Raw genomic sequence first — 26647 nt, 5'->3', positions numbered from 1 at the left:
GTCAACACACCGACAATTGCACTCCGGTCCACCCATTCTGATGATCACCCTCGAATCACCAAGGGGGAAACACTCTGACAATCATGCTCAAATCATCAAGGGGGACCCGCCCCATTGGGTCGCAAAAACACTTATATGAAAATTGTTGAGAAATACTGCACAACTTACAGCCTTATAAATAAACATACAGTGGGTTCAGAAAGTATTCGGGTTCCTTCACTTTCTGTGCACGTTATTGTGCTGGCGATTTCATTTTAAACTAGTCATTTAGCCCGTTACAATAACGGGCGCTAGAACAGTGGTGCATAAACATTAGTAGGAACAGTCTATATTAAATGGCAAGGGACTTTGACCTCATTCTTTTTGTTGGTCGTATTTTTGCTTGCTGAGCTGACCGTTCTTCGTGGGCTGCCGCCGTGTATTGTGTGTCTTTAATTTTCTGTGACAGTCAGTAATACTGTCTTGTACGGCTCTATTCAATAAGGGTGAGCTTCAAAAGGGCGACCTCAATTTAGCGTGGCGAATAAAGGCGTTCGTAGATAATTTAGTTCAAATGGCTCTGGAATATGTGAAGAGCAACAAAGGTGCAGATCTTTATTTACGCGCGCCTTTATTCGCTGCGCCCAATTGAGGTTGCCCTTTTGAAGCTTCCTTATTGAAGGATACCGTCTTGTACGTCCGTAATATACCTTTAAGTTTCTCTGGCGGTAATACAGGCGTGTGCGTCGGTAATGTGCCTTTAATCTCCTCTGACAGTAATACTGGCTTGTATGTGGCTGTAATATGCGTCACTGTATTGTGTACCTTTTAATTTCCTCTCACAGTAATACTGGTTTGTATTTCCGTAAAACGCCTCTAACTTTCTCTGACAGTAATATCGTGCATCGCACCGTGCCCCGCGCATGCGCACTTCACCAGAAGACACACACATACGGACACCTGGACACACACAGGGATTTTATATATATAGATGTATAAATTTGTCATTTTCCCCCATCGGTCTACACTCAATAACCCATAACGTTGAAGTGAAAACCTGCTTTTTCTGACAGATATGCAAATCTCTCTATTATAAAAAAAATCCTGTAGAGAAACAGTACGGCTACGATACGTGATCTTCACGTTAAGATCATGGGAGACACTTAAAAGACCCGCAAGACTAGAGAGATTGGCCACGGAGCGTCTCGCGGGGACCTTAAACATGAGACTTTGTGCCAAGAGATTGACCCAGGACCGTCTCGCGATGACATAGAACATGAGATTCGTGCAAGATACGCCCTGCTTACACACAAATAAGAGCACAGGTAGCCAGCAACACACTCACTCGTGCTTTTTGGCATTGAGCACACACAGATCCAGGGCTCTCCGCGCATATAAAGCGTATAAGGACAATACGTTATAAATGAAACGTAGACAACAAAGCGAAGAAGAAAGCAGCGTGGAGAAAAGGGACTCAAAAGCGTTGGAGAGACAAAAAAGAATAAGAATAATCGAGGTGCAAATTCAGAAAATAAGGAAAGTAATTATCAGCCCGGAACAAGTGGAATTGAAAAAAAAGCACATCCAATCGGGACGTTGGTGCGATACACATGCAGAGCAGGTTAGAGATTATGAAAGCAGTGGAATTCGAAAGGCTCAAGAAAAAAAAAATAGTTGGCGCGATACACATGTGGAGAAAGTTAAAGAATATGAAAGAAGGAAAATTAGAAAATATTAAAAAAAAAAAGAAAGTAAAGATCACAGGAGTGCAAACAAATGGAAATTATTACTCGAAAAAGGGAAAATAATCGCCACGGACCAGGTGTCATTAAAAAAAAAAGCAGGACAAAGCGAGGTCAGAAATAAAAAACAAAGTAAAACGTCATAAAGAGGTTTAAAAACAAGGGGGCCAAACACATGCAGAGCAGGTTAGAGATTATGAAAACTGGAATTCAAAAGACTAAAAAAAAAACGGCGCGATACACATGCAGAGCGAGATACAGAATATGAAAGCAGAAAAAAACGACAGTGTCAAAACAAAGACAGTAAAGATCACATTAGCGCAAAGAAACTATTACTCAGAGAAATAACGAAAAGGCGAGTAGAGATCGAATATATGGACACAGGTGATATTTCAGAAGTATATAAATATTGTAAGGCTTTGAAGTTTAAGTCAAAAGAATTTCAAAAACGGAGTTTACCTCACATGCATTTATTGGTTACTTTGCAAAAAAAATGATTAACTGCTGCTGATGTCGATCGCTTTGTCTGTGCTGAAATTCCAAACAGAGAGAGCTATCCTGAATTATGGTACAAAGTCATTAAACACGTGTCTCATGGACCTCATTAAAAAGATTCAGCACATTGGGACTCGAAAGATTCCAAATATTGTTTTTACAGAAGTTCTGAAATAAAAGTGAAACTAATGAAATAGCAACAATTCAAAGAAATAAAAAATCTTAAAAGTGTGTATCTGGAAAAACAAAACACGGGGTTAGCGAGCAGAGGGGCAAAGCCCCCTAGTTTATTAAAAATCAAAAAACTGAAATCTCTCATTCCTAGAAGTACTCAGAACCTTAAATCAGCCACTTTGTAGAAGTCCCTCTGGGGCAGAAATTCCAGGTTCAAGTCTTCTAAAAGCTTTGCACACCTTGATTTGGGCAGTTTATCCCATTCTTCTCAGCAGATCCCCCTAAATCTCCTTTAGATGAGATGAGGAGCGTCTGTCAACTGCCATCTTCAGCTCTCTCTCTTTCCACAGATGTTCTACAAGGTTCAAGTCTGGGCTTTGTCTGGGTCAGTCAAGGACAAAGAGGGAGACTTGTCCCAAAGCCACTCCAGCGTTGTCTTGGCTGTACTCATTGGGTTATTGTAGTGCTGTAATGTGAACCGTTGACCCAGACTGAGACCACATGCACTCTGGAGCAGATTTTCTTCAAGACCCTCTCTGTATTTGGCCGCATTCATCGTTCCCTCAGTTCTGACCAGTCTCCCAGACACTGCCACTGAGAGGCATCCCCACAACATGATTCTGCCAACACCATGCTTCACCATAGAGATGGTATTAGGCAGGTGACAAGCGGTGCCCGGTGTTCATCAGCCATAGTATTTGGAGTTCTATCCAAAGAAATCAATTTTTATCTCATCAGACCAGAGAATCTTTTTCCTCATGCTCTCAGAGTCCAAGTAGGCTGTCGTTTACCTTTTACTCAAGGTTGGCTTCCGTCCAGCAACTGGACCATAAACGCCTGATTAATGGAGTGCTGCAGAGATGGTGGTCTTCTCAACAGGTTCTCCCATCTCAGCAGAGGACTTTTGAAGCTCTGTTAGACTGACCATTGGGTTCTTGTTCACTCATCACTCAGTTTGTCTGGGCAGTCAACTCTTGAAAGAGTCCTGGTGTTTTCATTGTTATTGAGGCCACTATGCTCCTGGAAACACTCAGATGGTTTTCTCCCCTTGCCCTGATCTGTACTTCATCACAGTTTGTATCGTAAAGGTCTACAGAGAATTCCTTGGATTTCATGGCTTGGTTTTTGTTCTGACATGCAGTCTGAATTGTGGAACCTTCTAAACACGGGTGTGCGATCTTCAGTCAATTCACTTTGCCACAGGGGGGACTCCAATGAAGTTGTGGACACATCTGAAGGAGAATTAAAGCAAACAGGAGGTACCTGAGCACAGTTAGGAGGGCTTTCTTCTAGAAATGAGAGATTTCAGTTTTGGATTGTTACTATTGTTAACACAATAGTAAGTATTAGTAGGGGGTCGCGCCGTGTTAGCCATTATGGGTTCAGTAAGAAGTCAAGCAAAATGAGACATTTTATTGGCTAACTGAACCGATTACAGTATGCAAGCTTTTGAGGCAGCTCAGGCCCCTTCTTCAGGCAGGTTATAACACAGAAATTGGAGTTCCCGGTGTTTATATAGACACCAGGACAGAGATGGCATTGGAAAACCTTTTAGTGGGTCACCTTCAATGTCAAAAATGAACAGACCTTTCCAGACTAAGATTCATTTAGTGGGAGAGGAGAACAATTTATGGTCAAGCTCTTTAGATAAGATAACTGTCCAACAAAAGTCTTTTGAAATTTTTGCTGACTTTTCCATACAATGTGGATCTGTAGTCCAACTGTCTGGGTCAAGCAGAGAGATGTAAATAATCCTCATATCTGGTCATAAAACTCTTGTCTCTATTTAAACTATCTTGTAAGGTGTTCAGTTTTAGCATCAGTTTCACTTCCCATTTCTTTCTCTCTTGCTGCGTCTTGAAGTTCCTCGTAAGCCGTGTGACTTTATAGTCCTTCTCCCAACCAGTGTCCATGGCTGCTCCTGCAGGAACATCCCTATGGTCGTGCTTATTGGATCCTGTTCAGTTAGCCAATAAAAGGTGTCATAGATAGATAGATAGATAGATACTTTATTAATCCCAATGGGATTGGGTACGTGATACTGTAGTAAGCCAACTTCTTGAACCATCACCCAGAACCTTCTTGTTCTCTGTTGTTCCTTGTTATATCGTTTCCTGATATGCTTAGACTATACTTATTAACCCTTTATACTACTTCAAAGACAGATGCTATATTTTCAATGTGGAAAGCAAACCACATTGTAATAAATGACTATGTGACCCCTAAGTCTCATTTTTCTTCCACCGATGACAGCAACCCGGGACCCCTAACGTTACCTCTTACAACCGCTGCATAAATCCTCATACTTTTAGACTATTCTTATTAACCCGTTATACTACGTCTAAGACAGGTGCTATATTTTTAATGTGGAAAGCGAACCAAAACACTTTATGCTCAATAACTATATTACCTTTAAATGACTATTTGATCCTGAAGTCTCATTTTTCTTCCACAGATGACAGAAACCCGGGACCCCTATCGTTACCTCTTGTAGCCATTATGTAAATCCTGATATGCTTAGACTATGCTTATTAGCCTGTTATACTACTACTAAGATAGATGCTATATTTTTAATGTGGAAAGCAAACTAAAACACTGTCACGCACGCACGTTTAGGGAGCAGCTTAAGGACCCGACGAGCAGCGTGAAATCGCAAGTCAGGGCACAATGGCAGTGTACTAACCACTCCCTCTTTGTTTCGACAGGAAAGACGAGAAAACACCACCGTGAATACGGTCCGAAAACCCTAGCCAGCAGGCCGAGCCACTTCCGGGTTTCTTCCTTCCCTCTGGTCACCCAATGATGACGTCACTTCATCCCATGTTCCTCAGTGACTCCTTTCCCAGCATTCCCCTTCCATTTCCGTCCCCACTCCATAAAATGTCCGCCTGCCAGTGTATCATTGTCTGTACTTGAACTTTCATGTCTGATGAGTATTTACAAAAGCCATTTCTACAGTATACGGGAACGGATTCCCCAACTCTTAAACTTGGTTGTTTGTGCTTTCTTTACAGTAACTGTACTACCTTTAAATGACTCTGTGACCCCTAAGTCTTTCTTCCACAGATGACAGGAACCCAGGATCCCTAACGTTACCTCTTGCAACCACTATGTAAATCCTGATATGCTTAGACTATGCTTATTAACCCATTATACTACTTCTAAGATAGATGCTATATTTTTAATGTGGAAAGTGAACCAAAACACTTTATGTGCAACAACTATCTTCTTTTCTTCTTCTTCTTTCGGCTGCTCCTGTTAGGGGTTGTCACAGCGGATCATCTTCTTCCATATCTTTCTGTCCTCTGCGTCTTGTTCTGTCACACCATCACCTGCATGTCCTCTCTCACACATCAATAAACCTCCTCTTAGTCCTTCCTCTTTTCCTCTTCTCTGGCAGCTCTATCCTTAGCACCCTTCTCCCAATATACCCAGCATCTCTCCTCTGCACATGTCCAAACCAACGCAATCTTGCCTCTCTGACTTTGTCTCCCAACTGTCCAACTTGAGCTGACCCTCTAATGTCCTCATTTCTATTCCTGTCCATCCTCATCACACCCAATGCAAATCTTAGCATCTTTAACTCTGCCACCTCCAGCTCTGTCTCCTGTGCCAGCGTCTCCAACCCATATAACACAGCTGGTCTCACTACCGTCCTGTAGACCTTCCCTTTCACTCTTTCTGATACCCATCTTATCACAAATTACTCCTGACACTCCTCTCCACCCATTACACCCTGCCTGCACTCTCTTCTTCACTTCTCTTCCACAATCCCCATTACTCTGTACTGTTGATCCCAAGTATTTCAACTCATCCACCTTCGCCAACTCTACTCCCTTCATCCTCACCATTCCTCTGGCCTCCCTCTCATTCACACACATGTATTCTGTCTTAATAATAATAATTCATTACATTTATATAGCGCTTTTCTCAGTACTCAAAGCGCTATCCACACAGGGAGGAACCGGGAAGCGAACCCACAATCTTCCACAGTCTCCTTACTGCAAAGCAGCAGCACTACCACTGCGCCACCTGTGAGGACCTGAAACCTTGTTCCTACTGACCTTCATTCCTCTCCTCTCATATCTCCACCTCTCCAGGGTCTCCTCAGCCTGCTCCCTACTCTCACTACATATCACAATGTCATCGGCAAACATCACAGTCCATGGGGACTCCTGTCTAATCTCGTCTGTCAACCTGTCCATCACCATTGCAAATAAGAAAGGGCTCAGAGCCGATCCCTGATGTAATCGCACCTCCGTCACTCCTACTGCAGACCTCACCACTGTCGCACTTCCCTCGTACATATCCTGTACAACTCTTATGTACTTCTGTGCCACTCCCGACTTCCTCATACAATACCACAGCTCCTCTCTCCTCACCCTGTCATATGCTTTCTCCAGGTCCACAAAGACGCAATGCAGTTCTTTCTGGCCTTCTCTATACTTCTCCATCAACATCCTCAGAGCAAACATCGCATCTGTGGTGCTCTTTCTTGGCATGAAACCATCCTGCTGCTCACTGATCATCACCTCACTTCATAACTGAGCTTCCACTACTCGTTCCCATAACTTCATGCTGTGGATCATCAATGTGCAATATCTATACTACCTTTAAATGACTATTTGTCTCATTTTTCTTCATCAGATGACAGGAACCCGAAACCCCTAACGTTACCTCTTGCAACCAATACGTAAATCCATAAAGCCAGCAAATAAAAATGGAAGTGCTTAAGGACGCAAAACAAGTATAATGAATTTAAATCAAACAGATACAAAATAAGCAATGTCTGGAAAAGCCTAATCAGCCCCTTAAAACCCATACATGTCATTCTGATATGAATACTAAACCCCATATCTCGTTAAATTCTCGAGGTGCCCAACTTGTAAATTTCCTGCATACTCCAAACCATACTGAAACCAGCAAATTTTGAGAATGTTGAATGGCTCATCTTCAAAAAACTGTTAGGTTCTCACATAATTGTATAGGGTAAGGAGTTAGGAGCGGGGATTCTCGTTGAAATGTGTGTCTAAAGAAGCTGCAGGGGCTGCCTGAGGATGCTTAAATGGATGCCAACCCAGCCTGGTGATAAACATTTCCTCGTGTCTAAACTGTAACAGCAAAATGTTTGCTCTTCGGTTGCTCTAACTTGCCAGTGCCGCAGATAAAGCCATAAATTGTTGAATTGTTGTAGTCGGCAGGATCTGACTTTCAAAGCAAAATAGTTAAGATGGTATGCTAGGCGCCATGTTAAGGAAATAACTGGGCAGTCAGTAAGGGGAAACATATTTACACCTCGTATTTTGCCTCAAGACCATTGTGTTTAAGTGTTGATGGATAAAACAGCAGGATCTATGTTGTTCAAATTTTTCCGCATTACCACACTAGGCAAGCTGAATACTAATTTTCCACAGACTGCTGCAAACCAGGTAATTAAGCTAAATTTTCGGACGTAAAATGGGTTAGCTGTATTCCCATTTGAGGATACAATAAATGGCAGCAAATAAACAACATGCCAGGCCTGGAAGAAACCAAAGCGATGAGATTTGCAACATTTCAATACAATGGACTCACGTCAGTAGAGAAAATTGGGACTCAGATGTGGGCTTTATGAGCCTTCTACACACCATATAACAGACATCAGTTGCACTCCATAATCTTACATTCAGTTAATGACTTATTTTATACAAGTGACAGGAAGTTATGCTCTTTGTGTATTAAATTCACATTTGCTCGGTTGAGGTGGGGTGGGGGTTGGGGAGCAAGATGAACGCCAAGCGTTCTGAAGTCCTGCATTTTTTCCTTTAATACAGGATACTGGGCAGCTAGCCCAAGAGTCCTCCTGCCAAGATCTGCTCTCAAAAAATTAGGTCAGCGGTAACTGTACTTCAGTGTCTAGAAGGAGTTTGGCCGTCCTGAAGCCTCTTTTGCTGTTTTTTTTTTTTTTTAAATTGAGAAATGGAGGGGGAAAAAGTCTCCGCTGTTCCTTTACAAATAGCTCATGGTTACAGGTAATTTTGAAGCCAAACATCTCACATCCGCTGACACGCTATGTTCTGCACGCTAGCTGGAAGTCGCCCACATTAAAGAGTATGACAACATGAAGAAAAAACGTGCCACGTTACCCCTGCAGCTCCTTCCATCTTCTTGTAGAATGTAGCCTCTCGGACAGGAGCACAAGTAGCTGCCTTCTGTGTTCTTACAGATGAAATTGCAAGGTTTGGGTGACTGAGCGCACTCGTCCAGATCTGCAAAATAAGTATTCCCACATGTAGACTCGTCACAAGGCTTCATTCGGATACAAGCGTGCAGTGCAGGAGGGAAAACAGATCACTCACTGACATGACCCCAGAGCCCCACGACTTCCAAGACACAGTTACATGCATGAGCACTAAAGGAGATGAAACCAAAAGGGAGAAAATGTCCTGGACTGGAGAGTAATATTGTGATAGTTTGTAAATTAAACTGTAAATATAACAGCAGGTTAGGTCACTTGTGAAAATTCTCAGATGATTCTGGAGTTATGGGTTGTATTGATAAGGGAGATCAGGCAGAGGAGAGGAGTCAGGTGGAGAACTTTGAGAATTATCTGCAATTTAAAATTGGCAAAACCAAGAAATTTGTTAATTGGCTTTGGCCACGCCAAAGAGCCTCTACGTCCAGTTACTGCTCAGGGAGTGAATGTGGAGGTGATGCATTGCTACAACAGTTTTATCTCATCTTCTCTTCACCCTCGGTCTATAAATATTAACAGCAGGTCAGGCCACTTGTGAAAACTCTCAGATGATTCTGGAGTTATGGGTTGCATTGATAAGGGAGATGAGGCAGAGGAGAGGAGTCAGGTGGAGAACTTTGAGAATTATCTGCTACGTCCAGTTACTGCTCAGGGAGTGAATGTGCAGGTGATGCATTGCTACAACAGTTTTATCTCCTCTTCTCTTCACCCTCGGTCTATAAATATAACAGTAGGTCAGATCACTTGTGAAAACTCTCAGATGATTCTGGAGTTATGGGTTGCATTGATAAGGGAGATGAGGCAGAGGAGAAGAGACAGGTGGAGAACTTTGAGAATTATCTGCAATTTAAAATCAGCAAAACCAAGACATTGGTCAATGACTTTGGTCACGCCAAAGAACTTACATGTCCAGTCACTGCTCAGGGAGTGAATGTGGAGGTGTTGCATTGCTACAAGAGTTTTATCTCCTCATCTCTTCACCATTGGTCTATAAATATAACAGCAGGCCAGGTCACATGTTGAAATTGTGCGCTGACGGGGTGGGGATGGGGGGTTAGGGGGTGTTGTTTAATGATAAGGGGGGGGCGGACTTTGATAATAGTCTGCAACTCGGCATCAGAAAAACCAAGGAACTGCCTCATCAAAGAGCTTCTGGTCTGACCACTAGTCTTGGAGTGGATGTGGATGCACTTCTAGAAATACATGGGGGTCCACATTAATGACAGGTTGGACTGGCCTCATAACACAAAGGAATTAGAAAAGAAGGAGCAAAGCAGGCTGTTTTTACTTAGGAGACTGTGTTCCTTTAATGTAGTAACTGACATCCTTCACATCTTCTATAGTTCTGTGATGGCCAGTGTGGTGTGATGGGCTGGTGACGAAAGGCCCACTGAATCAAGCTAATTAAAAAGCAGACTCAGTAAGTGTTTAGTTGTTGGTTATGGAGGGTCTGTGGCTATTTGTAGTTCAGTCAGTCATTTTGTAAACCTCTTTATCCTGAACAGGGTTGCAGGGGGTACTGGAGCCTATCCCAGCTAGCATAGCGCACAAAAGCTGGAACAAACCCTGGACAGGGTGGTGGTCCATCGCAGGGCAAACACACACATCCCACTCCTACACTAGGAACAATTAAGCAGTGGCGATCCACCTAAAATTAGGTCAGCAGTCTTTGGACTGTGGGAGGAAACCCACGCAAACACAGGGAGAACATGTAAACTCCACGAGGGGAGAACCCGGGACCTAAATCCAGGTCTCCTTACTGTGAGATAGCAGCGCTGCCACCGTACAGCCTATTCATAGTTCCGAATTCTTGAATACATTTTTGAAAGATGTGCACAATTTAAAGTCCACCTTCACGTATTTTTCGGAATCCTGACATGAGAGCACCTTCCCCATCCCACAGAAATCTTTTTCAGTTTTAAGACGAGTGACTTTGAAAATTCACTAACGGTTTTTAAGTGGGAGCTTTTGAAATTTCAAAAAAAAGTGCACAGGGTGTTCTGTTCAAAACGTTGCTGGGCAGTGTGTTCTATTCTGGCCTCAACCCTATCGAGCACCTTTGGGATGAGTTGGAACGCGGATCGTGAGCCACGTCTTCTCATCCAAAGTCAGAACCTGAGCCCTTCAAATGCTATTTTGTTGGAATGAACACAAATTCCCATAAACACACTCCAGAATCTCGTGGAAAGCTTCCCACAAAGGGTGGGCCAACTCCACATCTTCTCTTCACCCTCAGTCTATAAATATAACAGTAGGTCAGGTCACTTGTGAAAACTCTCAGATGATTCTGGAGTTATGGGTTGCATTGATAAGGGAGATGAGGCAGAGGAGAAGAGTCAGGTGGAGAACTTTGAGAATTATCTGCAATTTAAAATCAGCAAAACCAAGACATTGGTCAATGACTTTGGCCACACCTAAGAGCCTCCATGTCCAGTCACTGCTCAGGGAGTGAATGTGGATGTGTTGCATTGCTACAAGAGTTTTATCTCCTCTTCTCTTCACCCTTGGTCTATAAATAGGCAGAGGAGAGGAATCTGCGGACTTTGGGAATTGTCTGCAACTCTGCATCAGAAAAACCAAGGAACTGCCTCACCAAAGAGCTTCTGGTCTGACCACTAGTCTTGGAGTGGATGTGGATGCACTGCTAGAAATACATGGGGGTCCACATTAATGACAGGTTGGACTGGCCTCATAACACAAAGGAATTAGAAAAGAAGGGGCAAAGCAGGCTGTTTTTACTTAGGAGACTGTGTTCCTTTAATGTAGGAACTGACATCCTTCACATCTTCTATAGTTCTGTGATGGCCAGTGTGGTGTGATGGGCTGGTGAAGAAAGGTCCACTGAATCAACAAGCTAATTAAAAAGCAGACTCAGTAAGTGTTTAGTTGTTGGTTATGGAGGGTCTGTGGCTATTTGTAGTTCAGTCAGTCATTTTGTAAACCTCTTTATCCTGAACAGGGTTTTGGAAGGGGATGTTCAACAAGCTCATATAGGCATGATGATCAAATGTCCACAAGTTTTTGGCCATATTTTCTGTATGTGGTTCTAAGACTGTGAATTTGTGTAAAATCACATTTGACTTGTCACAGACCATGAAAACAATGGTGTGATGCCCTCAATGTTTTTCACCTGTGATCTTCTTGTGTGTTATTACATATTAATGGCCTCAAAGCCCAAGCTCCATATCATTCGACAGCTTACCCATGCAGCCTGTTCCTGAGAGGTCTGTGGTGTAACCAGTCTTACAAATGCAGTTGAAGGATCCCTCGTTATTTACGCACACTCCATTTCGACAAAGACCTCCAATGACACGGCACTCGTCAATATCTGTAACATCAGAAAGTTCACACCATTGCAGAAACAACAGAGAAAGTCATGTGATCCGCCTAACATTGCTGCGGCGTCCTCTGCACAAACACAAAAGAGGCTTTCGCTCATTCTGCTACCTTTTCCATCCGTCGTGTAGCCAGGGCCGCGTGGGCACATCTTTTTATACTGCGCGGTGCCCGTCAGAGGGCAGATTTCACAATTGGGTCCCCAGCCACGCCCTCCATCACAGCAACATTCTGACTTTGTGACCGCGTTGCGGTTGCTTGAAGTCATCTGGCACATATTCTGAAGGACTTCAGTAAAACAGAAGCCTTGGCGATTGTCTGGAAGAACAAAGGGAAGTAACTCTTTAGAGAACAGATGCAAAAACATCGACTGCATTACAAACAAGTAAAATCCTGAATCTGAGAGGAACAAGTGAGCAGCGCCGACCCTTCCTATACGCAGATCATGCACTGTGTGTGGGGTCCGTGATCAGAAAGCCAATGTTAGGCCCGTTGGCCGTTTACAGGCCTCCGTCATTCAGGAGCTTCACTGGACAGCCAATTGGATTTTCCATTTTTGTCACTTGGTTTTCTTGATTTGTATGGAAGATGCCAGAATGAAATGCAATCCAACATATTAACATAGTTTTCTCACGTCAAATACATATCAGCAGGACTGGGCCTGCAGTTGGACACCCAGATCCCTGGAATAGTGAAGCAGCAGCAGACCACATTTTGAAAAAATAAAAAGGACCTTCCCCTCCGCGAAACTGCACCCATCCAGCATGGCACTGACACGCACACAGAGCGGTATGAGGAATCCCTGCTTACCGATGCATTCTGTCTGTGTGCTGCTGGCTATGAATCCTTCATGACAGTCACATCTGTAACTGCCCACAGTGTTGATACATCGGCCATTTTCACAGACCCCGGGTTTAGCTTGACATTCATTTTTATCTGCAACACAAAAAATAATTTATGCAGTCAGTAAATACAATTTTCACAAAAAACATAGCTTTGTTATATTATTTACAGTATCCGCTTCCTAACGCGTGTGTTCTTAGTTTTCAAATATATGAGGTGAGACCCAAAAATACTGCGGTGGGCTGGTGCCCTGCTCGGGGTTTATTTCCTGCCTTGTGCCCTGTGTTGGCTGGGATTGGCTCCAGCAGACCCCCGTGACCCTGTAGTTAGGATACAGCAGGTTGGATAATGGATGGATGGTTGGACACAAAAATAACCGGACTGGCCTTGGGGCTTTCTTGGAAAACTGTTTGGAGGTCGGTCGGACGTGAATCACAGAACTATAATCCCCTCCTACACACGCGCCCTTTCAAATCGCCGACCGGCTAGGTATATCCTGTGAACAGCCCAGTCAGTATTTGCACAACAATCGCTACACAAGTTGGCATGATAATGTCGGGTGAAAACAATCGAACAGCGAATCAACAATCAAATATCTTGTGAAATTGAACAAAACGGCCACAGAAAACTTATGAAATGATAAAAACAGTGTACGGTGATAACAGTTCGTCTTGCACACAAGTTTTTGGGTGGCACAAACGTTTCAGGGAAGGACAAGAAAATGTGGAAGACATTCAATGCTCAGGTCGCCCACGCTCATCTCGGATGGATGAAACCATCAAAACGGTGAATCAGATTGTGCAAAATGATCGTCGCCTAGGTGTTCGAGCAATCTCAGAGTTGGCTGGTATTGACAGGGAATCAGTGAGGTGCATTTTGCACAAAGAACTTCACATGACAAAAGTTCTACTCAGAAGTCCCCTTAGAATTGTGACTGTGACACGTGGGAGCCGACGTGGAAAGCACCATGCATTCTGTTGCCATCATGTGAGAAAATAATATACAGAAGTTATCTCAGGGTAACAGGCTGTAGTTATTGCGTATGAAATGTTTTGGTGTACTTTCAACTTAGGAGAAGCGTAAAGGGATAAGCAAAACACTGTTAGGAAAATAGATGAAGGTTGTGCGAGCAACAAGGACATAAAGTGGCTGAATGTCACATACACAGTAAGATGTGTCACGTACGCAGAAAATTTCATAACTTAAGAAATGTTTGAGAAGAAGGACAAGAATGTAGTGGAAAGAGACTTTTATTTTGGGTGTGTAAGCTGGCTATGCTCTCTGCTGTAAACATCTCATGTCTTTCAATCAATCCGAATAAATGTTCAATGGGTGTGTAAGTTCATGAACCAATCAGAGTAAATGTCAGGTGATATGTAAGCATTGTTCCGTAGATTCAATTGTTTATAAATGTGAGCCTGTAACTTTGCTCATTGACCATTCTATCACAGGCTGCTGTGAGGGAGTGAAGCGTATCCCTCCTCATGAAGAGAAACTAAAGACACATGAACAAGTTTCCTCCTGCCTGGTTATTCAGGGTGATTATTTAAATATGTATGTATGTATGTGTGTGTTTATATATATATATATATATATATATTACAGTCATATGAAAAAGTTTGGGACCCCCTCTCGGCCTGCATAATAATTGACTCTCCTTTCAACACAAAAGATAACAGTGGTATGTCTTTCATTTCCTAGGAACATCTGAGTACTGGGGTGTTCTCTGAATATAGATTTTTAGAGACGCAGTATTTAGTTGTATGAAATTAAATCAAATGTGAAAAACTGGCTGTGCACAAATGTGGGTCCCCTTGTCATTGTGCTGATTTGAATGCCTGTCACTGCTCAATGCTGATTACTTGGTGTGATGAGCTCATTACGCCTTGAACTTCATAGACAGGTGTGTCCAATCATGAGATATAAAGGTATTTAAGGTGGTCAATTACAAGTTGTGCTTCCTTCCCTTTGACTCTCCTCTGAAGAGTGACAGCATGGGATCCTCAAGGCAACTCTCCAAAGATCTGAAAACAAAGATAGTTGAGTCTCCTGGTTTAGGGGAAGGCTACAAAAAGCCATCTCAGAGGTTTAAACTGTCAGTTTCAACTGTAAGGAATGGAATCAGGAAATGGAAGGCCACAGGCACAGTTGCTATTAAACCCAGCAGGTCTGGCAGGCCAAGAAAAATACAGGAGCGGCATATGAACAGGATTGTGAGAATGGTGACAGACAACCCACAGATCACCTCCAAAGACCTACAAGAACATCTTGCTGCAGATGGTGTATCTGTACATCGTTCTACAATTCAGCGCAATTTGCACAAAGAACATCTGTATGGCAGGGTGATGAGAAAGAAGCCCTTTCTGCACTCATGTCACAAACAGACTCACTTGTTGTATGCCAATGCTCATTTAGACAAGCCAGATTCATTTTGGAACAAAGTGCTTTGGATTGATGAGACAAAAATTGAGTTATTTGGTCAGAACAAAAAGCGGTTTGCATGGAAGAAGAAGAACACCGCATTCCAAGAAAAACACCTGCTACCTCCTGTCAAATTTGGTGGAGGTTCCATCATGCTGTGGGGCTGTGTGGCTAGTTCAGGGACTGGGGCCCTTGTTAAAGTCAAGGGTCGGATGAATTCAACCCAATATCAACAAATTCTTCAGGATAATGTTCAAGCATCAGTCACAAAGTTGAAGTTACACAGGGGTTGGATATTCCAACAAGACAATGACCCAAAACACAGTTGGAAATCTACAAAGGCATCCATGCAGAGGGAGAAGTACAATGTTCTGGAATGGCTGTCACAGTCCCCTGACTTGAATATCATTGAAAATCTATGGGATGATTTGAAGCAGGCTGTCCATGCTTGGCAGCCATCAAATTGAACTGAACTGGAGAGATTTTGTATGAAGAATGGTCAACAATACCTCCATCCAGAATCAGACACTCTTCAGAGGCTATAGGAGGACAGCGTCTAGAGGCCAAAAGGAGGTTCAACTAAGTATTGATGTCATATCTCTGTTGGGGTGCCCACATTTATGCACCTGTCTAATTTTGTTATGATGCATATTTTCTGTTAATCCAATAAACTTAATGTCACTGCTGAAATACTACTGTTACCATAAGACATGTCATCTATTAAAAGGAAGTTGCTACTTTGAAAGTTCAGCCAATGAGAAACAAAAATCCAAAGAATTAAGGGAGGTTCCCAGACTTTTTCATAGGACTGTATACTGTATATATAAACCCACACATACATATTTTGTTAACAGTTTCTTCCATAATCAGCGTGATGGTATAGCGGCGGTCAGCACCATGAGATGTGTGGACTGTGCTTTGCTTTATAAGCGCTTGACTTTAGTATAAAGACCTCACTTTGTTTTTTTCCATGTTGAATTGTAGTTTCTGCTTAAATGTTTTCAAAAGGTAGGATTGATTTTTTTGGCTAGAATCATTCGCTTGTTTTCTGACTTGTGCTTCACCTCCCGTTCCCTCTTATAACAAATTTCTCTGCCATTCCCCTCGAGGCATGACATTCTCGGGTTTTGCAGCGCCCAGTTTTGAGAAGTCTATGAAAGTTACCCCTCTGGTAGGACATGAGGGATACAGGTACTGACCAACATTCCTGCTCTTGAAGTCACAATCTTTAACAGTCACAAAGAAAGAAAATGTAAAAAGTCAGGAGCTCCTTACCGATACACTTCTCTCCATCTGACGACCGCACAAAACCGGAAGAGCAGATGCACATGTACGTGCCGATTAAATTTTTACACAGCATTCCCCTGGTTTCACAATCATGGATTCCGTCTTCACATTCATCTTGATCTGCAGAAAACAAAATGAGATAGCAGTTGGCTATGAGGTCTTCAGTGGAGAATGCAGGGTGGGGAAGTGGGGGTTCATTTTTCTGATCATGTAAGGGGGTATTAATATGTGCATTTGGAAATTTCTGCATCATGCATCTCCTACATTGGTGTCAGAACATGCCTTTGATGTTTTGTGACTGACACCCATACACAGAAAAGGTTGCATAGCACGTCCATGTTGGCCTTTGATGTCAGGATGGCCATTTCTCCTATTAAAAGTGATTTTAAAGCTTGGATAGACTGTCCACTCTTCCTATTTTTTAAGATAGTCACACACTGGGATTATCGTGATCTGTCAGTCCCAAGCACGTCATCCCAAACATTTCCAATAATGACCAATAGAGGGGGATATCACCGTCTCAAACCGTGGCTAATAATAAGGGAAAGCATGCAACCTTAAAATTAAAAATGTATTCCAGTCACAATGAAGCTCCATGGGACATAAAGGCAACGAGAAGGCAATCCAAGGTCAATAGAGTTCCAATAGAGCGGCCAAAAGGTCAAAATATTGTGCAGACGGTTGAAAAAATCCACAAAAATCACAAGTCGTGAGTTTACCAAAGCACAAGAACTCGCCACTCCAGAGTGCATAGGCAATGAAGAGCGAGGAAGTTCAGGTGACCATCGGGATATATAGGGTGGAGGGCATTTCCTGGCTGTGATTGGCAGATGGGATCCACCCACAAAACACACAGAACATAACAAAGGCATCTTGTATGAAAAAAAGATTCACAATAAGAGAATCAAAAATGAACAAGGACGGAATTTGAATGAAATGAATTTGAAGCCTGACTGAGACATGGCAGTGATTTTTAACTGTACCTGTATCTCTCTATTATAGTAGTTACTTTGTCCATTTACGTATTTTGCACATTGTTTCTTAAAAATCATATTTTTTATGTTTTTTGTTTCTTCTTTATTTAGAGGGCTGTGGTGTTTGATTGTGCTCCACAGGAGCTAGATGTATAAGCAGGCACTCACTTCTCACCCTGCAGTCTTTAACAATTAAGACTTCTGTTTTAGATCTTAGTGTGATGGCAAAACCTGGGCAACCCATCAGCACTTTCTCCACTTTATTTTACGATTTTTTGATAGCATAACTTTCCCTGGGTAAGTATGAAGAAAATGAAAGAAACCGTCAAAAACATTAAAGATACAACAATCCAATAAAAGGAGAATTAGTTGGGCGAGTCGCACCCAATAACAATTTAGACTGATGGTCAACACAGATTTTTATATTGTGCCCTAACTTTTTTGAACAAATTCTATTTTGCCAGGACCACATTATTCATTTATTTCTGGCTTTTTGATATGTTGTCGGTTTTTTTATCAAAGATTCTGAAGCAAATAATGGACAACTTTAAAAAAAACTCCACATCTTACTCCAGCCTCCCTGAGGTGCCGCGGTGCGACTATGCATCGCTTCTCTTTTGATTGGTGTGAAGTTCCAATTGTGCCAAAGTAATTGGGGGGGGGTCTTGGGGGTCCTTCGTGAAATGTGTGTGTCGAAGCAATCCAGTTTTGGGAGGGGGGGTCCTCCAATCTTCTTGAAATGTGTCATTTTGTTTCATGAAGTCTATGAAACGGACTTTTTCCACAACTGAAGGGTAAGTAGGTAGGTAGGTAGCTGATGTTTACTTCCGGTACTGGGATTCTCCAAATGTGGCTACTGTATTGTTTTCAAATGTGGGTTTGTCCAGTCCCGGTATGTCATGCAACCCTACTACTCTGCCTGGGTGCCAATATTGAATCTATGAACCTGTACTGCACCTATTAAAGGAACACTCAGCCCAAAAATGATATTATTTTTATATTTTACGGCTCTATTCAATAAGGGTGCGCACAAAAAGGCGAGCTTCAAAAGGGCGACCTCAATTGGGCGCAGCAAATAAAGGCAAACGCAACAAAATTATTACAGAAAATTTATTAGATAAAGGCAATGATTGAACGTATAAAAAGGCGAAAGCAAGAATATTAAAACATCCAATTAATTAATGCATGAACTTCTAACGAACTATTTCTAAAGCTCTCTATATTTCGTTGTTTTCTGCTCTTACTCATTGTTGTGTTACACTTGAAGCTGTAGATTATGTGCAATGTCACGTAGATATTTTATTATTATCTACTATTATTATCTATCTATTATTATCTAAATTATCTACGAACGCCTTTATTCACCGCGCTCAATTGAGGTCACCCTTTTGAAGCTCGCCTTTTTGTGCGCGCCCTTATTGAAGGATACCATATTTTACTTACCCCACGTGTTTGCTGATGATCAAGACAAATTAATCTCACATTTTCATGGAAAACGAAAAAAGAGCTTATGATATAATTCAGGGCAATAGTGACCAGAGCTGTCCATCCATCCATTATCCAACCCGCTATATCCTAACTACAGGGTCACGGGGGTCTGCTGGAGAAAATCCCAGCCAACACAAGGCAGGAAACAAATCTTGGGTAGGGCGCCAACCCACTGCAGGGCACATGCACATACACACCAAGCACCCACTAGGGACAATTTAGGATCGCCGATGCACCTAACCTGCATGTCTTTGGACTGTGGGAGGAAACCCATGAGGACACGGGGAGAACATGCAAACTCCACACAGTGAGGACCCAGGAAGCGAAACCAGGGCTCCTTACCGCGAGGCAGCAGCGCTACCCACTGCGCTACCATGCCACCCTGACAACACCAAATGATATGAAAAGCACCCATGGAAAAATCTTATGTTTTTATGGTGCATAATCCACATGTCAGTTATCTAGTCATTTGGTGACAACATGCAAAACACATATGATTTTTGTTAAAATATTGTTCAATAAATGCATGTTAAAAAAAATCACACATCATAAACAGAAGACGTAAGTCACATGGGACATTTTTGAAACAAAGATTCGTCTCTCCCCCCGATTCACTGGTCAAGAGTTCTCCCTTCAACTCAAAGTCAGTCCCATTTTCCAGAACCTTCTATGTGAAGTCATATGATTACATTAATGACCTCAGATTTATTCCAGTATTAATGAGAGTATTTTTTAAAAATCAGTATTTAGACTTAAATGCTGACACCAGCATCCTCGGGGCTGAGTGGACGCTCATCTCTAAATGTACCTTTTGGCTTCAGTTGATTTGTTTATGGGGTCAGCTAATGATTAAGAGTTTTGTTTTGGTAGCCACAATGCCCAACGAAGGGCAAGCAACTGTTCTGAAACGTGAAGGGACTTCTTCTTTTGTGCCAGAATGAACCACAAATGGCCAACTTCGATATATACTCTTAATGCTGCCTGGCCCTGCGGTGGGCTGGCACCCTGCCCGGGGGTTTGTTTCCTGCCTTGCGCCCTGTGTTGGCTGGGATTGGCTCTGGCAGACCCCCGTGACCCTGTAATTAGGATATAGCGGGTTGGATAAGGGATGGATGAATGGATGTTGCCTGGCCTGTGTTTATTTTTGTTTTTATTGTCATTTTTGTTTTTTTTTAATTATTATTTTTCATTTGTTTTTTTTTTTTGTTAAAAATATTTGATGTACATGTTGATTAATTGTTACGCTTTGCATGCATTCCTTGTGTTCTGTGGGTTGAACCATAAGAGGCGGGGCCAACATGACACCACTTCTGAGGGTCCGCCCTCAGCCTTTAGATTGAGGAAGAGGAGGTCGAGTCCCTCAGAGGTTCATTCATTGTGATGAAGTGCATTTCATGGTGAGTGTCGTTCAGGACTGCGGTGGGCTGGCGCCCTTCCCGGGGTTTGTTTCCTGCCTTGCACCCTGTGTTGTCTGGGATTGGCTCCGGCCAACCCCCGTGACTCTGTAGTTAGGATATAGCAGGTTGGATAATGGATGGATGGATGGTGTCGTTCAGGAGTTTTGTTTCTCGTTTTTGATTACTATTTACTAGCTTGTGAATTTATTTGCCTTGAATTGCCTTTTAGATAAGTCAGTTTTGCCCGAGTTTCTTTCCTTTTTGACTATTTACATACATTCCTTAAATATAAGGAACTTTGTCTTGTTTTTGTCCTTTCAAAGCTGAGGATTACAGAAACCCTCTGCGTTTTTGTTCCCTTTTGTGTATGTTGCATATTTAAAGGATAATTTTTTTTCCTTTTTTTACTAATTATGTATTAATGTATCTATTTTCTTATTTTTACTAGCTTAAAGTTTTACTCTGCTGGCCTAGCTCTCTTTCTCATGGGTGGGGGTTGATTTGTTTTGAACCAAGTTTTGTAAAACTTGACTTATTTGTATGGAATGTTATTTGTTGTTAAAATCAATAGAATCAAAAAAAAAAAAAAATTAAATAAAGGATATTTTTGAATTTTTAAACCTTGAGACCCATTGTGGGCCTATGCAGGCTTTGAAGCCTGTGTTCTGAGTTTGGGATCAGGCTGCCTGAGATGAGGCCTACTTTAGGGTCCTGGCCTGGTTGGTGGTATTTAGAGGTCTGCTCGCCCCTTGTTTTCTTTTTTGCCATTTTCTGTTTCAGCTTCACTACATACACATGGACATGCTAGGAGACCCTTCTTCATGTTTGAAGTCACAGTTGGGTGAGGAGTCTTGTGTTGCAATGTCTGAGAAATGAGACAATCGACACATTTTGTGCTGCTTCCATTTCAGTTTGGGACCATCTTTTTGGTAAGGTATAGGATAAAATAAAAAAAAATTCTTTTGCATTTCTATCGCGTTTTTCTCACTACTCAAAGCGCTCAGCAATTGCAGGTTAAGGGCCTTGCTCAAGAGCCCAACAGAGCAGAGTCCCTATTGGCATTCTCACTTAGGATGCCAGTGAGATACAAAATAGAAAGAAGTGGTGGCTGACTGTCTTGATCTGCACAGTCCAGGGTCTTATACAGAAGAAGGTGTATTCATGAATCCATTGTTGCGACCTGCTTTGTCACACATTTGGTCACTCAGAGTCCATTAAGAGCCGGCAGTTTTCCAAAACAAAAGAAAGAGCAATCGGAGGAAACCAATGTGAACAGTGAGGAAAGGGAATGGCCCGGGTGCACTTCCTAAGGGTTCTACTAACACAATTCGTTTTTAAAAGTAGGTTTTGCCGTGAGCTTTGTGTCTGTTAGTTTGAGTTGACCTCACCTCGGCACATTCGTCGGTCCTCGCGGAGAACGTAGCCTGCTGGACACTTGCATTCGTAGGAGCCATACGTGTTCACGCATCGGAAGGCACAGAGCAGGGGATTCAGAGCACATTCATTGACATCTGTAGGAGAAAACACCCATTAAATATGAAATAATTCTATCTGTTATTCACATCACAAGAGATTTCCTGCGTATAAAACAAAGAACAAATGAAAGAGGAACTTAAAAAATGAAAATTACTCAAATCAAAACGATTCCTCCCACAAAATGGAGAAAATGTCTGGGTAAGGGTGGCATTTCAATGCAAAGGGTACACTCCCTGGCATCGTTTCACTTTAGGATAATTCAGAGCCATAATTCAGTCAAACCTGCTTGATATTGGGACGTGGGACAAAAGTCACATGGGCATTGGGATAACATGTAAACATTGGCTGGGACAGATTAGGATTTGAACCCACTGTGAAAGCCGCTGTGCCAGGCTAGTATGAAAAGATGTACCAATCATCAAAAACCCCACAGGTTTGTTAATATTTGAATTACCTTAAATTCCATCTGTTCATTTTTTAAGAGGCTGGACCTGGAGTGGCAGCCCATTGTAGGGCACACACACACACACACACTCGCTGCACACACACACTGGGTCAATGTACAGTTGTGCATACAATTTTTTGTTGTGCAGGAAAAAATCAAAGTACCAGAAGAAAAACACACCCAGACACAGGGGTAATGGGCAAACTTGGCACAGACAGTGACAGGACGCACACCCAGAGCCCTACATCTGTGTGGCAGCAGTGCTAACCAAAAACCTGACATCACCTTCACAAGTCATCATAGGTCCGGGTTCAAAGCCTTCATCGCACGTGCATTCGAATGCTCCGACAACATTGGTACAGGTGCCATTACCACAGGGGTTGCCCACGGAGCACTCATCTGTATCTGTGAGATGAATATAAAAAAAAAATGTAAGAAAATGTCAGTAACGCAACAGTGTGTTATGTTTGGAAAAGAAGCAGTGAAGAAGCTCTATGACTGTAGAATGCATGAGATCGGAGGAAGCCATTTATTTAGGAGACACAGCCGACCTCAGCACCGGACAACAAGCAGGAACGACCCCCACGGATACAAAGCCCATAAACCTCACATGCACATCTTTCTGATTTGGTGCGGGGCGGTTGGGGTGGGGGGGTACAAAAGAAGAAACTAGTAAAAAAAAAAATGAGCAGAAGGCAAGACGAAGATTTAATGTTTATTGCCTTATGTTTACTTTCCCTTTCTGTGTTTTGATACATTAATATTTAATGTATTTATATATCTTTTGTGGCTATTATCTTGTTTATGCATTTACTATGTACTGTATGTATTATTTGTTCTTCTGTGTTACTTGTGTTTTGTAGGCAGAACCCTAAGAGGCGGGGTCATCATGACATCATGAGCTAAGGACCGCCCTCAGCCTATATACTGCAAAGCTGGGTAGCAGATATGTCAATAGTTCATGTTTCAGAGAGTGCGGTCACTGTGAGTATTGTTGTTCTGCTTTTTGAGTTATTGCTTATGATTTTGGGCTCTTCTTCTATTATTGGATCACATATGGGACTTGTTTGCTCTGGGTTTCCTGGCCTGTTTTTTATATGAAATAAACATTTATAAAGATTTGGTATTTGGAAAGCCGGAGGCTTTTGCAGTTTCTCTACATTGTGGGGCATTTATGTGTAGTTTGCCATATTTGTATATTTAAATTAATTAGGCTAAAGCCTGTCTGTGGAGTATGGGGTCAGGCTGCACAGGGTGAGGCTTATTCTAGGCAGGTTAGGGATGAATATTTTAGAGGCTTCATGCCCCTTTGCTATTTCGAGTGCACTGAAATTTATAAAAGTAGGGAATATTGCATTAGGGCTTTGCTGTATCCTGCCATTCTTGATCATTTCTGACTTTAGCAGCAAGGACCTACCATATCAAGTTATGTTCTGGTACTGTCTTCATAAGAAGGTGGTTAAGGCAGTGCACACATTCAAGACACTATAAGCTACCAAGATGAATCAGTCACTGCAGTCACATCCCATACAATTCTGCTAGAGTGAAACTGATCTAGAATGGCATTTCTGTGTGGTGGTTATCAGCCATGAATAAATCTATAATCAGCCTGCACCGTAAATGTGAACATATAAAAAAATTACCTTCACACTTGATGTTACCGGGGTCCAGAGTGAAGCCAAATCCACATTCACACCGGTAAGACCCATCTGTGTTGATGCATTCTCCATTCATGCAGAGCTCTGGATCAGATGAGCACTCATCTATATCTGATTTAGAAAAAATAAATAAAATGATTGGAAAGGAGTTATATACTTTATCAACTGATAGAATATGAAATGATAGATAGATAGATAGATAGATAGATAGATAGATAGATAGATAGATAGATAGATAGATAGATAGATATGGAAGACACTATATAATAGATAGGTAGTGGTGAAAGGCACTATATAATAGATAGATAGATAGATAGATAGATAGATAGATAGATAGATAGATAGATAGATAGATAGATAGATAGATAGATAGATAGATAGATAGATAGATAGACATGTCACTACAGTCATGGCCGAAATTATCGGCACCCCTGGAATTTTCCCAGAAATGCACCATTTCTCCCAGAAATTGTTGCAATTACAAATGTTTTTGTATCCACACGTTTATTTCCTTTATGTGCATTGGAATAACACAAAAAAACAGAGGAAAAAAAGCTAACTCTGACATCATGTCACACAGAACTTCAAAAATGGGCCGAGCAAAATTATTGGCACCCTTTCAAAATTGTGGGTAAATGGTTTTATTTCAAGCATATGATGCTCGTTTGAACTCACCTGTGGCAAGAAACGGGTGCTGGCAATACAGCAATCACACCTGAAGCCTGTTAAAATGGAGACAAGTTGACTCAACCTTTCTGTTGTGTGTCTGAGTGTGCCACACTAAGCATGGAGAATAGAGAGAAGAGCAGAGAATTGTCTGAGGACTTGAGAACAAAAATTGTGGATAAATATCAACAATCTCAAGGCTACAAGTCCATCTCCAGAGATCTTCATGTCCACTGTGCGCAACATAATCAAGAAGTTCACAACACATGGCACTGTAGCTAATCTCCCTGGACGTGGACAGAAGAGAAAAATTGATAAAAGACTGCAATGAAGGATAGTCTGAATGGTGGATAAACAACCCCAATCAACTTCAAAAACCTATTCAAGCTGTTCTACAGACTCAGGGTGCAACAGTGTCAACTCGAACTATCCGCCATCTGAACGAAATGAAACGCTATGGCAGGAGAGCCAGGAGGACCCCACTGCTGACACAGAAACATAAAAAAGACAGACTGGAGTTTGCCAAAATGTATTTGAGGAAGCCAAAATCCTTCTGGGCGAACGTCTTGTGGACAGATGAGACCAAGGTAGAGCTTTTTGGTAAAGCTCATCATTCTACTGTTTACAGAAAACGGAATGAGGCCTACGAAGAAAAGAACACAGTACCTACAGTCAAACATGGTGGAGGTTCTAAGATGTTTTGGGGATGTTTTGCTGCCTCTGGCACTGGATGCCTTGACTGTGTGCAAGGCATCATGAAATCTGAAGACTACCAAAATATATTGGGGCGCAATGTAGGGCCCAGTGTCAGAAAGCTGGGTCTGCGTCAGAGGTCATGGGTGTTCCAGCAGGACAATGACCCCAAACATACCTCTAAAAGCACCCAGAAATTGTTGAAGTACAAAGCGCTGGAGAGTTCTGAAGTGGCCAGCAATGAGTCCGAATCTAATCTGATTGAACACTTATGGAGAGATCTCAAAATTGCTGTTGGGAGAAGGCGCCCTTCAAATCTGAGGGACCTTGAGCAGTTTGCAAAAGAAGAAGAGTGGTCAGAAATACCAGTTGAGAGGTGTAACAAGCTTGTTGATGGTTAGAGGAAGCGCTTGATTTCAGTTATTTTTTCCAAAGGGCGTGCAACCAAATATTAAGTTGAGGGTGCCAATAATTTTGCTCGGCCCGGTTTTGGAGTTCTGTGTGACATGACGTCAGATTTGGCTTTTTTCCCTCTGTTTTTTTTGTGTTATTCCAATGCACATAAAGGAAATAAACATGTGGACACCAAAACATTTGTAATTGCAACAATTTCTGGAAGAAATGGTGCAGTTTCTAGGAAAATTCCAGGGGTGCCAATAATTTCAACCATGACTGTAGATAGATATGAAAGGCACTATATAATAGATAGGTACAGATGGATGTGAAAGGCACTATGTGATAGATAGATAGATAGATAGATAGATAGATAGATAGATAGATAGATAGATAGATAGATAGATAGATAGATAGATAGATAGATAGATAGATGTGAAAGGCGCTATATGACAGATCTCCACATTTCTAATTGTATTTCCGCACTTGTGATTCAAAGCCAAGTCCTTAGAACATTCACATCTGACATTTGAACATTAAAGTCTTACCAGGAGGTGGAAGCGAGGGATGTTGCTGGAAAGCTTCATTGCAGAATGTGCCGAATGTTTCTGAAAGTGAAAACATAAATGTTTCTTTTAATAACCGTTTGTACTGGAGATGCCTAAGTGGGCTCCTTTGGTTTTCAGTATTTCAGTCCAAGCTAAAGATGATTCATTTTCTTCACTATTTGAAAAAAAAACTATTCATTTCATTCCTCTTTCCCAGTCGTTTCTTTTTTAACCCATGACACGCCAGTCCTCACTCCATGTTATTCTTGTATTTATGTGTTTCTGCTGACTTCACGCAGTTCATTTTTCCTTCACACACACACACAGTTATTTTTTCTATTTTCACCACCAAGGACTTTTCAATGCCATTTCCACACACATGTGGCTGAAAGCGCCA

General features: G+C 42.0%; 1 protein-coding gene and 1 long non-coding RNA gene across 3 annotated transcripts in view; one reads left to right on the top strand and one right to left on the bottom strand.

Annotated features, from left to right (window-relative positions):
- Positions 1-26647, bottom strand: part of fbn1 (fibrillin 1) — a 311649-nt gene that overhangs the window by 9386 nt on the left and 275616 nt on the right. For both annotated transcript variants that reach the window (XM_051920648.1, XM_051920647.1), the window contains exons 52-60: positions 26251-26310; positions 23936-24061; positions 22578-22697; positions 21760-21882; positions 16501-16632; positions 12772-12897; positions 12073-12279; positions 11828-11953; positions 8516-8638 (exon numbers count right to left, since the gene is read on the bottom strand). In XM_051920648.1, coding sequence (XP_051776608.1) covers positions 8516-8638; positions 11828-11953; positions 12073-12279; positions 12772-12897; positions 16501-16632; positions 21760-21882; positions 22578-22697; positions 23936-24061; positions 26251-26310 — 1143 coding nt within the window. The remainder of the gene's footprint in view (positions 1-8515; positions 8639-11827; positions 11954-12072; positions 12280-12771; positions 12898-16500; positions 16633-21759; positions 21883-22577; positions 22698-23935; positions 24062-26250; positions 26311-26647) is intronic.
- LOC127526167 (uncharacterized) overlaps positions 1323-26647 on the top strand; it is a 368097-nt gene continuing 342772 nt past the window's right edge. The window contains exon 1 of the long non-coding RNA XR_007933791.1: positions 1323-1678. This is a non-coding gene — a long non-coding RNA (uncharacterized LOC127526167). The remainder of the gene's footprint in view (positions 1679-26647) is intronic.

The sequence above is a fragment of the Erpetoichthys calabaricus genome, chromosome 17 (assembly GCF_900747795.2).
Source record: "Erpetoichthys calabaricus chromosome 17, fErpCal1.3, whole genome shotgun sequence".
In the NCBI taxonomy this organism is placed as follows: Eukaryota; Metazoa; Chordata; class Cladistia; order Polypteriformes; family Polypteridae; genus Erpetoichthys; species Erpetoichthys calabaricus.
The sequence above is the reverse complement of the archived record's forward strand: the minus strand, read 5'-3'. Positions and strand labels throughout refer to the sequence as shown.